This window comes from Lissotriton vulgaris, chromosome 4_1 (genome assembly GCF_964263255.1).
Source record: "Lissotriton vulgaris chromosome 4_1, aLisVul1.2, whole genome shotgun sequence".
NCBI lineage: Eukaryota > Metazoa > Chordata > Amphibia > Caudata > Salamandridae > Lissotriton > Lissotriton vulgaris.
Genome location: NC_141691.1, coordinates 528,344,248 through 528,361,038, shown reverse-complemented (window position 1 = coordinate 528,361,038; position 16,791 = coordinate 528,344,248). Strand labels below are relative to the sequence as shown.

The following is a 16,791-nucleotide window of genomic DNA, read 5'->3' as shown; positions in this document are numbered from 1 at the left end:
ACCTTCAGAAATTCAGACGTCCTCATCACGCCTAATCCTCACCTCCAGTTCCAACATAGAAATGAAAAATTCTTAGTCCATGTGATGAGAAGTTTCATTTCTATTAAGGACAAAGAGGCCAGGGTTATTCTGCTCAGCTGTGCTAAGCCTGCCCCTATGGAGACTTCAAGTATTATAATGTTGCTCTAATAATGCTGTTAAAACCAGTTAGTGTTATGAGTGATGATCGATTTTATTATATATATTTCAAAAAAAATTCTGAAGAGAGCCCTGCTATTACCACTCCATCACCAGGACCAACAGAAGTACGGCACACAGGAATCCTTTAACTAAGCAATTTATTTGGCTTCAAATGCTTCCATACATTATGGAGCAATGAACCAGCAAAGTGCAAGGTGCATATTAACCCACAAAACAGACGTAAGCATTCCGGCCATAGCCGTCTACTGGGTCCAACAGGTGAGCTCCAATAGAGAAATTCTTTTATTTTGGCAAGTACTCCAGCATCAGCAGAACACGTTTCAACTCGTTCAAAGTCTTAATCATAATGCGAGGGTCAGAGCGAGCAGCCATCAAGTCTTCACAACTTCGTTTTTTAGAAAGTGTTGGCAGACTACAGTCTCCGCATTTGAACAGTGTCATAATATATATGTATGTATATCCACACAGCTTCTGTTTCACCAGCGTAACACCACAGAATCACGGACCACCAAGAAGCTCGTAAGTATTTAAAGAAGGTTTATTATCTCTTCAAAAGTCACTTCTGGCATGACGTGTTTCGGGTAATGAATACCCTTGCTCAATATATATATATATATATATATATATATATATATATATATATATATATATATATATATATATTATATAAAAAAAATTGTAAAACCAATCACTCATAAGATTGAATAGTGTAACAGCATTCTTCAAGCAACATTATAATTCACAGTTCAAACACATGTGAATTGCGGGAGACCTTCGGAAATCCGGGCGCTGGTTCCCATTATGTATCAGGTGCAATACCCTACCAAACTCCTATGCAGATTTGTGATGGAGCATGTAGAGTGAGGTAGCCATCAGCTCCCGAATGGCGCTGTACAGGTGATAAGATTGCAACCTGGTCTCATTGTCAGTATGGTCAGAAGGACTGGATGTGTCTCAGGCTCCCCCATCTGGGAGATCGCATGCACACATGGGGTGCCCCACGTATGAATGAGGTGCCTATGAAGGACAAACTGTCCCGGCGGGAATCTACTCTCTTCAGCCAATTGGCCAAAAGGGAGACGATAACCCTCTGCAAAGACATCCCCACATCGAGGGGAAGTCCCCCACAGTTCACTTGTGATGTAATCTCGCCCATGGGGTAGGCCAATTAGGGGAATAAATCGGGACTCTCCGACTAAGGCAATATATCATTATACAGGTTCTTTCCACTTCCAGCTGTAGGGGCCAGGCGGACGTAAGTTGTGTCCCCGGAGATAGTAATGGATAAAGAGCAGCTACAGGTAAAGGTCCCACCTCTGTTGATGCTTCGACATGGTAGTGGCCCGCAGTCCAACGGGACAACCATTGCAACTCAGCTACCCAGAAGTATGCCTCAAAAGATGGAGCTTCAAGGTCCTCTCAATGGTAGCTAAAGATTAGACAGGGCGGGGGCATGGCCATGCAGGCGTCTAAACTGGCCGCCTGAGTTTGAAGCTCCACCGGCCAGGACCATGTATCATTCCGTTTGGGCATGAAGAAATAGGCACATCGCTATCGCCATGGATTGAGGCAGAACCTATTGACATCTTCCGGCGGCTGCTCAGACACTTTCAACCGGAGTTGCGATCTGATGCCAGGACCACACCGAGGCCCTGGGCAGCAGCCTACACTTTGGCCGGGAACTACAGAGATCGGGCCATGAGGTGAGTGGGTGCCACGAGTTGGCTCCGGAGTCAGGTACCGTTTCCTCCTGCTTTTGTGTGGCTGCTCCCTACGGACTGTGGCTCCTTGGGCAGTCCCATATCTCCCTGGCCGACTGACGGCCCCTGTGCAAGCTATTGGACTGGGAATTGCTGTTACTGTGGAGGAAACTCTCTGCGCTGCTACAAGCCTAGTCCTGGTTGAAGCAGACGAGGGGGACACTTTGATAATTGTGGCTCCGTAGCGCAGTGGTGGATACACGCTTCCCTTTTCCAGTGCCAGATTCCGAGCCGCTTTCGCGCCTAGTTGCAACTGGATGGCCTACACGCTGCTGCTGCTACCCTGATCTCCCTCCATGCCTGTGAGTTCCGGTGAGGTCCACTGGCCCTACACAGGCCTCTGCATAACTATCAGCTCCGCCTGCACTTCCCTGGCAGAGTGTATACACTTCCCTGTGTCATGGGCCGCAAAGATCCCAAGCAAAGGACCTTACGCTTTGGGAAAGTTGCTGACAACCAGTCTGATGATCCCACAGACATGGCAGACGACACCCACAGGGCGGAGGACCTCAGTCCCTGACAGCTGCCATACTCCAAGAGATGAGAGCAGGATTTTGGGCCCTAGACGGCAGATTCGACGCGCTTGATAAAAGCCTGGCAGATATGGGCGCTAAGGTGCAGGCACATGTTAGACGATTGGATGTGGCGGAGGCAAGGATATCTGATGTGGAGGATGGCGCATAACAAACACGGAAACGTCTGGAGAGGATGGAGCGAATTTTGAAAGAGGTAGCGATTAAGAACGAGGACTTGGAAGCACGTAGTCGACAAAACAACGTTCACATCTTAGGCGTACCAGAAGCAGGCACAACTGGCCGCATGGATCTCTTCATTGAAGAACTGCCATCTGATTTATTTGGTAAAGACTCCTTTACTTCGGGTTTTTTCGTAGAACGTGCCGAAAGATCCCATGGCTCCCGTCCGAATCCGGGCCTGCCTCTGAGACCTATCATTGCTAGAATCATGAACTTTAGGGATAGAGATTCTATTCCACGTGCCACACATGAACGCGGTGAAGTGCAGTGGCAAGGTTCTAAACTTTCCTTTTTTCCAGACTTCACTGCAACAGTACAAGAAACGCGTCGCAAGTTCAACGGGGTAAAGGCTTCCCTAAGAACTCTGGGACTGAGGTATGGAATGCTATATCTGGCTAGACTTAAGGTTGATGTCTGAGGTCGTTCCTGTATATTTGACACCCCAAATGAAGTGCAGGAGTTTTGCCATTGTTACAAAAAGGACAATAGCGGATCAGTGGCGGCGGCTAGAGTCTTGTCCCCTCCCCAGAGCGTCTTCGAGGCCAGCATGGAACTCTTCTCCAACCCAGGGACTGGATCATGCGGCAATGAGGTTTGGGCTTTCTGGGTTTGATGCTTCAGTTATATGGTTTCTAAACATTCCTTGTTGCTATATTTTGTGTCGGGCCGGCGTGTACCCCAGGTAATGGTTCAAGAGGAAAAGGTGTGGGTTTGGTTATCCACTACTGGCTTTGCATTCTACTGGCACCACCAGATATTCCGGTGGGCATGGGTTTGCCTCGCTAGGGGGGAAGGGTGAGGTTGGGGGGTGGAGGGATAACACAGGTATGGTATACAGCATGCTCAGGGAACAGACGCATGTGTCACTATCACATGGCACTTGGTATTCTTCATTAAACACAGATTTGGCTTCCCAGTCGCAGTATGGCGCAGTTTGGTAACCTGCCTGGTCCTTCTGGGCTGTCCCTTATGTCATGGAATATTAGGGGCCTAAACAATACCCGCAAAAGACTGCAAGTGCTCAATTACTTATCCCGCCATAAAGTCGACGTAGCCTGTCTCCAGGAAACACACTTGTCCACATCAGATAATTTCCCAGTGGCTGCTAGCTGGGGTGCCCACAGGTACTTCTTGAACTATAGCAGTTATGCTAGGGGGGTGGCTATACTAATTCACAAGAGGATCCCATTCTCCCCAGGCAAAGTGATTAAGGATAGCGAGGGCAGTTTTTTAAAATTGTCACAGGTACCTTAATGGGTCATTATGTCGCAATAATTGGTATATATGGTCCCAACGTCGACTCCCCAGAGTTTTTTCTTCCTTGCAGGTACACTTGCTGGCATTGAATCCCTGTTCAGTCATTATGGGTGGTGATTTTAATCTGTTGCTCGATCCTGTCAGAGACAGCACTTCTTCCTATCCTGACACCAAAACACGCTCTTGCCTTGTATTACAAGACATCTGTCAGCAATTCTCATTGGTGGACATTGAACGCACATGCAATTCTACCACTCCTTCTTACACGCACTACTCCGCCTACCATAATACCTGGATTAGAATTGATTACTGGTTGGTCTCCCCTGGCATAGCGGGTTGGGCCCGGGCGCTTGATACCCTACCACAGACCCCTGTTGTATTTAGGCTTGCTGTCCCACAACCCGGGGGTTTGAACAGCAGTGCAGGTTTCCAAGCAGAGCACTCCATGACCCAGTATTCCTCGAGGAAATTAGGAAAGCCATAGAGGACTATTTTGAAATTAACATCGGATCAGTAGATACATGTGCAGTCCTCTGGGAGGGTTTTAAAGCGTACATTTGTGGGGTCTGTATTGCCAAAAACTCTGGTGTACTTAAAGACTTACGTAACTCCCTGGCACACATTGAGAGAGACATTTTGGCTTTGGATGCCTAGATACTGGAGAACGCCTCTGCGGAGGCGGAAAGTGGACGCCTGGATCGATTAGTGGAATTCCGGGACTTAGCGGATAGGGAAATATTGTATATGGGTAAATAGCACATAGCCAGGAGAGAAGGCGGGAAAGATTGTATATTGGTAAATACCACAGCCAGGAGATAAGGAGAGGGTGAACGCCTTGGCAGAATCCTTGCACAATTGCTCCTATAGCAGGGCATACATAACTGAAATTAAAACTCCCACTGGTCATTTGGTATACTCCACACCAGAGATAAGTTCCACGTTCCGGACTCATTTTAAATCCCTTTACAGTTCCAAACTAGGCGGAGACCTTAACGCCCAAGAAGAGTACCTGTCCGAAATGGCACTAGTTTACCTCGAGAAACACATGCAAGGCTTCCTGGCCATCCCAATAACCCAGGATAGTGTTGTAGAAGCCATCGACACACTTCGGAGTTCCTCTGCGCTGGGTCTAGATGGATTTACGGCAGATTTCTACAAGGTATACGGACATTCTAGTCCCCCGACTGATAGAGGTATATGAGGAAGCGTTGGAAAAACACATTCTCCCTCCCACTTTTAGAGGCCGTTATTATACTACTCCCCAAACCTGGCAAGGACCCTTCTCAATGTAGTTCGTTTAGGCCCCTTTCTTTATTGAATCAGGATTATAAAATTCTGGAATCAGATTGGCTTTGCTGATGGGAGTAGATTATTTCCTCTGCACAATCAGGGTTTGTTCTTCCTCACTCTATTTCACTTTAAACTCAGAACCCTTTTTTCAGTCCTACACAGGATAGTTCCAATGGTCCCAGCAGCGGCGGTGCTATTGGATACCGAAAAAGATTTTGATTCACTAGAATGGCCATTTTTATTTCAGTAATGCACCGCATGGGGATGCGGGAGGATTTTGTTACCACCACTGCTCTTTTATACACTAGGCCCACTGCTTGATTGCGCATTAACAACACGCTGTCTCATCCCATTAGCTTGGCCTGTGGCAGGGATGCCAATTTTCCCCCTTATTGTTTATTTTAGCCACGGACCCCTTGGTAAGACATTTTCAGGAACGCCACCTACACAGGGGGTTGCAGTTCAATACTGAACCATTATTGGTTTCACTTTATGCAGATGATACTATCTTATATGTGAGACATCCCCAGACTAACCTCGAGCCAATAATCAGGGAAATTTTGCGGTTTGGCCATTTTTCGGGACTCGGCATAAACTGGCACAAGTCTGTTATTTTTCCACTGATGTGCAGCACTGTGGGTTTCTGCTGGAGTGGTGTCACGACTCGGTCAAATATCTTGGCATTCACATTCAAAAGGACACCACTACTATAATTCTGCTAAATCACAGACGAGCCATAAGCTCCTTGGAGACGCAGGTCGAGAAATGGCTCCGCAATCCACTGTTTATGGCAGGTAGGGTTGCCATTAATAAAATGATAGTGTTGCCTAAATTAGTGTATCTTTTCAATAATAGTCCCATTCGCCTCACTCAATCCTTCAGGCAGCGGCGTCAGCACCTTATTAGACTGGTTGGGGTTGGGGGAGACGACGGCCTAGGGTAGCCTGGCAGACTGACTCTACCGTATAAAAGAGGTGGCTTTGCTGTCCCAGACACGTATCTGTGTTACTTAACAGCACAATGCAGTTATGCTTCTGCTTGGTATCAACCGGACGCCCGGATTCCTTTTCTGAAGCAGGAGGCAGACTTGGTGTTCCCTCGGATATGGTCTACAGTACTTCCCAGGGGGATTCCTAGAGACCCACTAGACATACAAACAGTCTCCACCACCAGCTGGGCATGGTAGAAATTGTGTAGATAACTGAAGCTAGATCTCTATTCACCGGCGTTGCCGCTTCCAAGCCCTCTATGGAGCCCCATTACAGGGGATACACTGGCGCAGCGCACACCAACTAAATTGGTTATCAGACAAATTGGAGATCTCTTCCCCAATAATCATATATTCTCGATGTCTGAGGATGCTAGGTTTCAGGGCAGTACTTTTATGGACGCCTTCATTATGGGCGCACACATTCCGCACTATGTGCCACTCTGCCTACATACCCAGCAGCGCCGGAACCGGCAGCCCCATTAACACTGCTAATAGAGAGTGAGACCGGTGCCCATTTGATTTCTAAAATGTACAAAGCATGCCTTAAGATACGCCCGATCTCAGATGCGAAGATTCGCATGGCATGGGAACACGACCTCAGTCGGCCCATATCGGACAATCAATGGGAACAGTGCTGTAGGGCCACAAAGGAAATATCTCTCAATAGTAGGCACAAACTCATTCATTTTAAATTCCTTAGCAGAATACATCACACTCCTGCTTGATCACATAAAGTAGACCCGTCTAGGCCCCACCATTGCTTGAAGTGTTTTGCTACACATGCGGATTTTGCCCATTTAATGTGGACATGCCCTAAGCTACAGCCGTATTGGGAGCAAGTTCATGCTACATTAGGCGAAATGATCTCCCTGTCTCTAACCCCCATCCCGGAGATCGCACTCATGGAGTACATGGGTAATTTTCCCAAAAAGACAAGGAGGTTTGCTGCACTTGGGTTCCTGCTGGCTAAGCAGGAAATAGAGCTGGTGTTGGGCAGAAGGATAGCCCAAACACTGAAGGCCTGGCTGCGTAGCCTAGCTTATTGTAATGTAAATAGTGAAATCTACGCTTCGCTAATGCCTAACTCTTCCCGCCCAAAAGATATATGTGGTCCGTATCGTGCATATGTCTCGAGAGATGCAGAGAAACTAGCTCCCAAATTGAAAGTGTCATTGTACCTGAAGGGGTGGGCTGATGCAATGCAACAGGAAAGGGCGACTTTGGCTATTTAATGTATTTTATGTTTGCACCTCTATTATTTGAACTCTTGGTCTACCATAGATTCTGGTGAGAATACATGCCTTAACCTATGAAGTACAGCTGCATTAAAACTCTCCTGATCAATAATACCGAATTGGGTTACCTGTGCACTCCTTAGCTATTTTTCGTCCTAAATTACTTGCTGTACTGATGCCAAATGCGGTTTCACTGAAGTTATGAGTGTGCCAGCCATGTAATGACTTGCTTAACAATGTCCCATTTCAGCATCATTTCCTGATCAAGATTTAAAAAAAAAAAATAGACAGGGCTATATGTTGGCAGATCTCCAAAGAGGTGTGCCAAGAAGTGCATCAAATTCCTTAAAGAAGGAATGGTGAGGTATAATTGGGAGGTTTGCAAAATGGTAAAGGAGGTGTCCAAAGCCACCATTTTTGCTAGAGCAATCTTGCCAATAGGGGCCAGTGGGAGAGTTCACCAGCATTGTATTTGGGATCAGATACTTGCCAAGACTCTGCAGAGGTTTCTCTGATATAGATCTATGGTAGAGTGATAGAGACATACTCACAAGTAATGGGGCTCCTTACCTTGCCAGTTAAGGCGGGTTGCACCAAAGTATACCTCTCAAGGTATTTGCCCACGGTGCCATGGATAGATGACCAATTTTGCCCAACTGACTCAGAGTCCTGCCACGGAGGTGAACTCTGCCAATGTACCCTGAATTGGTGTATGACCAGTCATTATGTTGGGACCATAGCAGACTAGATGTTTGTGTACAGAAATAATACAAGGGTCCTGCCCGGTAGCGGGATGCCCCATTCTCATGCTATCCCCTCGCAGCCACATGGCAAGCTGCTCCATAATGAACACAAATAATAGGGGGCAGCAGACAACCCTGGGGCTTCCCTCGGGATACTGAAAAAGGGGCTGAGATAATTGGGTGAGTATACAGTAGCTTAGTGTAGGCTAAGAGATTGGGTCCCACCGCCAGGCGGGCAATCACAGGACAGGGTGTTGAACGCCTTTTCCAAATTTTGTATAAGGCATTCCACCTGTGGGAAGCGCCACTTTATCTGATCTTACATGTAAAAGGCAGAGTAGATTATGGGAGGGACTTCTACCTGGGACGAAGTTGTTCTGATCTGAGTGTACTAATCCCGGGAGGATCTGGGCATAACGAGCAGCTACAGTCTTGCCTAAGATCTTGTATAGCAATGGGTATGTACGAAGTTAATTGCATGGGGTCATTTATCTAGTTTTGGGATGGAGACCAGAAGGGACTTGTTTAGGGAGTAAGGGAGTACACCGCTGCTCCATACACTGCAGCCAACATAGGGCGATAAAAGGGAAGAAAAAGTGAGATATATTCCTGGGCCAGACCCTCTAACCGCGGAATCCTATTTCGGGTAAGGTAGCGGATCGCCCGTTTTAAGTCTACGGATGTGAAGTTCACGTCTAGGGCAGTATGCGTTGAGGTTGGTATCTGTGGGAGCATGCTACCAGCCAGGAATCCCCCCGATAACTCCATTTGAGAGTCTTGTTGTGCACTTTATAGGGCCGAATAATAGCTCTTGAAGGGCTGTAGAATGTAAGCCTGAGTGTGAACTGACACTGGTAAGTGTTGTGACCTCAGTTAAAGGGCGCGTCACAGAGTCCCATCGGGCGGGACACGCCAGGAGTCGAACAGGTCTATCGCCCTCTCAGTAAAATCTAGCTACGTACGCTGTAAAGATTGTAGCAACGCAAGTTCTCCAGAACGGTAGGATAGGCAAGTTTGGCATCTGCTAACTGCAAGGGGAGTGCAGGATTGGCGACTGCAACCTTGCTAAGATCCACCCGAGTACGTTCAGCTCTCTATACATCTCTCAAGAGTCCTGCAAACTCCTGCAATCTGTTGGATACGGTTCCCCGAACAACCGCTTTAAAAGTATCCCACTCCAGCATCTTGGTGGAGGCAGTGTTGTGGTCAGAAATATTGCCCAATGCAGACCTCCTGCTCCTTCCGAACACCTGATCCTCAAGGAGGTGGTGCCCATCTGAGATCCATACTGTGCGCATCATGGTCAGAGACTACCCTACCCAGATAGTCCATGTGCTGAAGTAAGGGCCCCTGTGTCGGAGAGCAGACGAAGCGGTAAAGGCATACATAGAGGTGGTCCGGGAATGAGAGGCGGGAGTAGAGCCAGAACGTGGGGTGATGAGAACTCCACTAGTCTGAGAGTGCCTACCCAGGTTTGAAAGCGTTCTGTCTGGGTATGTTTGGAGGGGGGAATGAGGCAATGGGGAATGCAACCTGTCTAAATCAAGGTCTAGTACACAACTGACTCCACCTAGAACCCAGGCGACGTATATACAAATAGTGCATCCAAGAGTCCAGGAAAGATTAGGGTTATAGATGTCGGCCTTGCTTGCTAATATTTCTATGATGACAAGTTTTTGTACTTAGGACACGGCAGGATCAAAGCAATTGCTGCATAATCCTTGTGTCCTTAATAGAATTAAACCTTTCAGTCACTACAGCTGGCACAATTTTCATTCCAGCAATGAAGGGGGCCATGTGGACTAACATAACAGTAAGAAAATATTGGTTTCCGTGAAATAGCCTTTTTTACAACAAATTTACCAATGATATTAATATTGTATTCTGCATATTAACCTGCACTAAACCTTTTAAATGCATCAACTGTAGCCCAGTAACCTCCACATTAAATTGCGTTTCGCCCACACGTATACAAATTTGCAGCTGAAGTATGGTATGGAAGATTAGTTGGTGTTTGGACACTATAATTTGGGGGAAGAAAGATTAGCTAGCGTAGGTCCCAAATAGGCTCAACTGAGTATTAAATGCAATCGGGGGAGGCCAGTGAATATTTGAAGAGGGACACAGGAGGGTCAAAGATTGGCTGGAGTGAAGAAGGAAAGATAGAGGGATGGAATGGGACATGAAAGTGATGTTCAAGTTGATCTTTATATTATACTATGGTAGAATATCTAGTTTTTTCATGCCCGTTTTCATGCTTCTTAATGGTTTTTATACCAGTTTCATTCCTCTGTGCTTTTTAAAGTTAAGGAATCGATCCAAGCCGGACAACCCCAGCTCCACATAAAGGCAGCAGTAACAAAAAATCTTTTTTTTTAATATATAAAAGCAGTTTGCTCAAGCGTAGCAAATTAATTTTCATGGGGGCTTTACTATACAATCATGTTACCATGTAATGCTTGTAAAGTTTAGTCCATTTAGCTTCATGCCATAAAGGCTCTGCTTCCTCCTGTTCAATAGTTGTATTGTATTAAATTACAAGTGACTATAAGCTATGATCACAATTAAGCTTTTAGACAATACTGGTAGTCTTAAACTTAGGTGTAGAAACCCCACATAATGTAAAACTAAAATATAGAAATGTATAGGTTTAGATGATTATCTCCTTTAACTGATGTTTCCAAGTGAGCTCAAATAAATGACACCAATAGGATCCTGTCTCTGCAGTCACAAATAGAGTTTCAGAATTGAGTTGTTCAAAACAAAACATTTTAAGTTACTAGGTTTAGAGGCCAGCTACAAAAAGAGCAATTGTAAATTATGCACAGTAGTGCAGGCTTTGCCACCCACCCATGTTTCTGTCAACTACCATGGTTGCAAAACAGGGCAGAACCAAACACATGTAACAAACAAGAGACACCTTATAGTCTCAAAAATACAAACTAATAGTAAGCCTCGCCTTCGATTTGGCTGCAAGTCTTTTGCATCCTTCGTGTTGGCAAAGAACTGTAATTGATGGATTGTGACCACATTTACCTTCGTAAAACAATATCTTAGTGATTTCTCTCAAATTAACAACTAAAAAAAGGTCTGAACAAGTTGCGGCAAAGCGCACTTGCACCATGGAACTTCTGAAAAATCAAAACTGCTAAGCATCACAGTACTTAAGTAGACGGATTGCAGAGAACACTCCTGACCAATTCAGCACAGTCAATGCAGACTGCTACATGCTTTGTATATATGCCTAAAAGTAAAGTAACTGCTCATGCCATTAGACTGGGTGACTGGTACAAAAGAAGCACTAACTTGGGTAACCCATTAGGTTCATTCTCATATAGAAACGGACTACTGATGTAAATACCGAACACTAGTAAGCACAAAAAGTAACAAACAACTTTCCGTTTATCACAACTCTATAACAATAAAAAACTTACAAGAATAAAACATATGGCCTACAGTGTAAATGCATGCATGCAGGTAACAAAGTAAGATGGTTCTCAGTGTAAATGCATGCAGGTAACAAAGTAAGATGGTTCTTCAATTAGTTGCATTTATCTGGAGAAATTTTGCAGTCAACCCTTCTACTCACCTGTAACATTCAAACTTAAATCCGTGCAAGTAGAGTGTTTTGGGGCCAAAGAGACTCAAACGTTGTACTGTTCCATATAGTTTAGCTGGATTATTTAAGTAATACTGAGCAGCCACTGGCTGTATATTTCCCCAATATCAACACACAAACCTTTTCTTTTACTGAACAAACCCCCTAGGATGGCAATATAGCGAGCTGCAGCTGCTTAAAGTTAGGTTTGAAATAATAGCAAATGTTTAGACACAGCCTTTATGAAATTAAACCGTAGGCAGAACTGGCAGCGTTTGAACAGTGGCTATAGAAACAGGCTGCACCAACGCGTTATTGTCACCAAGCAGCCTGCCACAAGGAGTCCATATACAACTCATAACTGTGGTTTGAGTAATTTTTTATAGGAGGTTTGCCACAACTTCATTTGCAGAAAACCTGAAAATACTGAACAGTGGAGGTGCCCGAAGGAAACCAAATATATATATTTAACTAGGCTAAAAAAAGCCAAAATATAAAAAAAGGAATAAAATATATTAACTTTGACTCAAACGTTAGATTTAGCTGTGATCGTCACAACGTTTAGAACCACAACCTTGCCAGACTCCAACATTTACAATTAATAATATATTTCTACAGAAAAATATTTCCATTACATAGATTCAAAATAATTTTCCAAGAGAAAACCATCCAAACAAGGAAGGAGCAGCCTGTAAATAAATTTAGTGATGTGGGAAGTGTGATAAATAGGTCAGCTTACCAAGAGAAAAGGGAAAATAACTCAAGTGGTCATGCTGTGTTCAGACCCTCCTGTCGTACATCTCACAGATACCAAGAGAAGCATAGACCAGAAGTGAGGCAGCTTTAATAGGCCTAGTCACAAACATGCTCCATCAGGGTGATGTTGGTCGCAAGAACTTAGACAAGACAGTAACTCATGCGACAGTCTTTGAAACAAACAAAGCATTATTCAAAAAAGCTTATGCTACATGTTGCATGCAAACGTAGGAAAATATGCATGATCTAGATAGATCTGGAAGGGATTTTGCAGTAGCCCGTCGCATATTAGAAGGCCTAAAATGCTACATACCAAATCAAAAACATTCAACCAAGTATCAAATGACTTTTTCCTCACAGCATGTGAGGCAAAACACTCCCTTTCTCAAGATGTTTAGGCCAACGATTATCACACCAAGAACAAGTACTATTGAAGCTGTCTTCCAACTGGCTAACACACCCAGTTATCACAGGAAGGATGGAAGATACCCACTGCTTCGTTAAATTCTCACAACATAAATAACACTTGGGAGTGTGGTAAACAGTTACCACAATATCCATCCTAAAAACACACATTGGGCATAGAACAAAATTCTTCATACATGCCCTGTAGGGATCACATAATGCTAGCAAACCTAGAAACCAAGTGCACTCAAGAAGGAATACATTCCAAACATCTTTTAGGATTCTCCACGTTGAGTATTTAGGCTCTTCGATCTTTGCAGGTTAGAAAGAAATGTATTGCCCATTCACTGTTCTTTAATTTCCAAAGCAGAGAGCAGAGAATACGGCATTGCCCTCCAACAATTACAATTTGTTGATGTCACTTCTATGCAACAAACAAATGACATTATTGCAGGAGGAAACATGTTATCTTGAAGGTGCAGTCCTGCCAGCAGGTCTGGCACATACAAGACCTAACAGATGAGTAAGGTATGTCCATGTGGTGTCGAGTAGGATATGAGCAGGTGTTGAAGCGATCAATCCAATCCCAGAGAACTGATGGCATATCCCAGAGGCAGCATGACAGTGCTTGAAAGATACTTAAAACATTAGGTAAAATAAAAAACAAGTCTAATTTGACGTTTTAGGAAGAATGCTTGCAAAAAGCTACATAATGACGAGTTAACTACTTTTGAAACATCTGATGTTGACAGCCATCAATTATTAATATGATTTTAACCCTTTTTAGACCTATGGTCATGGTAGGAGTAAGTACTTGGTGTACATAGTCTTCTTCGCCACAGTTGATTACCAACTGTAAATAACATTTTTATAAGGTAGTCTGTAAAACAGGAAATTGGACACGCAGAAATCGGGCAAAGCACCTCTGATAAATCAGTTCACCTCTGGTGTGCCGAACAACCAGGCAAAGCTGGCTTTGTAGCAAGACAGAAATTTGTTATTTGCCAAAACATACAATAGTCCCGCAAATACTGACATCTCCATATCGACAGGGCTTACATTTAATTTTTATGTCTCTACACTATTTACACTACGACCAATGACACATTTGTTTTCTCTGTGAGAAATCAGTGTAAAACAAAATCAGGGTACTGCACACAATCTTATAGAAAATAATCTACAATACTGCAATCATGCTGTACAAAATTCTATTACAAGATGTGATAAAGGGGGCACACACAGTGTGACCAAAAAGTTCCAGAATTTCCTGGACCAGTCATTAAACGTTACTGCTGCCAGAGTATCAAGTGACCCAAAGTGCTTTGACATTATGTAATGTTTGTATAACCGTATTCTCAGTAATAGAACTGCATGCAGTATAAACTATTTAAAGCAAGCCAAAGTATCTGGGGACTAAGGCAACGAGGGCTGAATAAAAAAAAAAAGGTCTCAACGGTGCAAGGGGAGAAGCATGGCTGCACACAAGCAGAACTGTGCATCTGGCAGTAGTGCCTATGTGCAGCACTGGTTTCTACCAGTTTATGAAGTAGTTTCCAGTTCCACCACTGTCCCAGCAGGTCCCCATTTCTGGAACATAATTGAGGCTTATGCAGGGGCACTAGGAAACGATCCACAGACGTCTGTGTATCAACCAAGCTCATACAGAATGAAAGAAGCTTTAGATGAGTAATGTCAGACAAAAACAGAAATGACCGGAGAAAGATGAGCTTTTAAAAACATAACCCTGAGGAGCTAAAAGTACAACAAAGTGATTTCAGATCCACACAAAATCTGTCAGCTTATTGGTGCAAAGCGGACAGGCATTTCCATTGTTCTGTCTCAGCTAGAGTTGCATTTTCACAGCAACACGAAACAAATATGAATTCAAACAACTTCCAATTCCCGTTAGTAATGTGAATAAGTTAGCCAGCAGGCGGAAGTTTAGAAAAAGAAAAAATTACTGAATAAGTATATTTGTACAATGCATTATAAATCAATTTGACGTCTATTCTGCATCACAGTGGTTATATCCAAAATAATCTTTAAGTTCTATGTACATGTATCAATAATTAGGAAAATGGCAATAGAAAACCATTTTATTTAACCCAAATCCAATGACCAGGGTGTTCGCCATTCAGTTATCACACTGCAAACCTGTGTCACAATAGGCATTTTGCACTACACGCATTACTTAGGTTTCTGAATCACGTGCTCAACATGCCTTGCCTCGATGTTTCGTATCATGCACTGAATGGTTTATAAAAAATAAAGATGAGCAGTAAGCACCACGCAAGCTGCACGACAACTCCACATTTGCTAAATCATTCAGCACATGGAGATTGTAACATTGATTCCCAGGTTTCCATTATCTGCAAAAAGGTGTGCAATGGAGGTGTCGAAGACCAAGCAATCACTGTTCATGATGGCTGTTGCCACACCATCATGTATCGATCTAGGTGTTGCTTCCCATGTAAGCCGTCTGCGGTTTCCATTCAGTTCCAACCTGTAGGCAAAGTTCTCTGCTTGTTTACGAGTGCCTATTAACAGCACGATAGCAAAGAACTGCTGATGGCCTTCAAATTTTTCTTGTTTTTCAAGTACAAGCATAAAGTGGTGTCCAAAGCAAGACTGCATCATCACCCAGTCAACAGCACCAGGTAGGTTAATATCAGTGGCTAGAAAAACGATGTCCTCTCCCTGTAAAGTGGTGATACTCTTGTGTGCATGCATTAGGTGTGGCATCACTGCCTCCAGCGATCCCTGCCACTTGCAAGAAGCCCCAGGACAAGGACACGTGTATGGACGAAACTCACAAACTTCTTCATGTTCTGGCTTTTCCGTATGATGCAGGGACAGAAGGCATCCAGCTGTGGCATACTGAAAAACAGAAGGCATGGTTAAGAGGGTACAGATTCTTTCCAATATCATTTTTTTTTAAATACACATTCTGCCTCACCAAGTCAAAAAAATTCCACACAATATTCTAATGGAAAGCCAACTTCCAAAGGCCTTTGACAACCACTAAGTTGGTTTTAAACTGGGGGCTTTATTTATGACATAGTAACGCAACAAGTCACCTTGCGCCACTGCTTTGCAGATAAATGGCAGGAATGCACTGTATTTAAAAGAATACAACGCATTCCTGTCCTTATCTATGTACTGGCACCGTTTTGGCTGCCTAGCCGCAATGCAGGCAGCCTTGCACCATGGTACCAGGGTGACTATGTTCCGACAGGATTGTTTGTGCAGGAAGGGACACCTTCCTGCACAAAAAACAATTCTGAGGCAAATGCAGCACATCTAGAAATAGGAAGTAACGAAGAAGCAGAAAAATAAGATATTTCTCCTAGTTAAGCATTAACTGGAGAGGCGCATCCTTTCGGTACATTCCCTGCTCTACCAGTTCTGGTAAATCTGGTAACGAGTACAAAAAAAAAAAAAAAAAAGCATTTGCAATGCAATCTGTCTCGCATTTGTAAAAATTGGAGCTATTGACGTTATAAATGACAATGCTTTATGGATGAATGTATGTGGCGTGGAGCGGGATTCTAGGGATTGGAATGAAATTGTTAGTTGTGGAATTGTGTGGCGTGTAATAGCGTGGTGCAGAGGGGATTTGTGTATTGGAATTATGTGGCATGGTGTGCAGTGGAATTATGCAGTAATTAAGTGGTATTAGGTGTGCTGGAATTATATAGCGTGGGATTGTGTGCAATCACTGGATGTTAAACAAGCCTCCCACTAATTAAAAAAATCTTATTTTTATATAAAAAGAATGTGTGCTTACTACACACCTCCTT

At 44.0% G+C, this 16,791-nt stretch overlaps 1 protein-coding gene across 1 annotated transcript in view; it reads right to left on the bottom strand.

Annotated features, from left to right (window-relative positions):
• Positions 1-15,071: 15,071 nt before the first annotated feature.
• LOC147721199 (E3 ubiquitin-protein ligase Siah2-like) overlaps positions 15,072-16,791 on the bottom strand; it is a 93,955-nt gene continuing 92,235 nt past the window's right edge. The window contains exon 2 of the mRNA XM_086964680.1: positions 15,072-15,868. Coding sequence (XP_086820806.1) covers positions 15,317-15,868 — 552 coding nt within the window. The 3' untranslated portion in view covers positions 15,072-15,316. The remainder of the gene's footprint in view (positions 15,869-16,791) is intronic.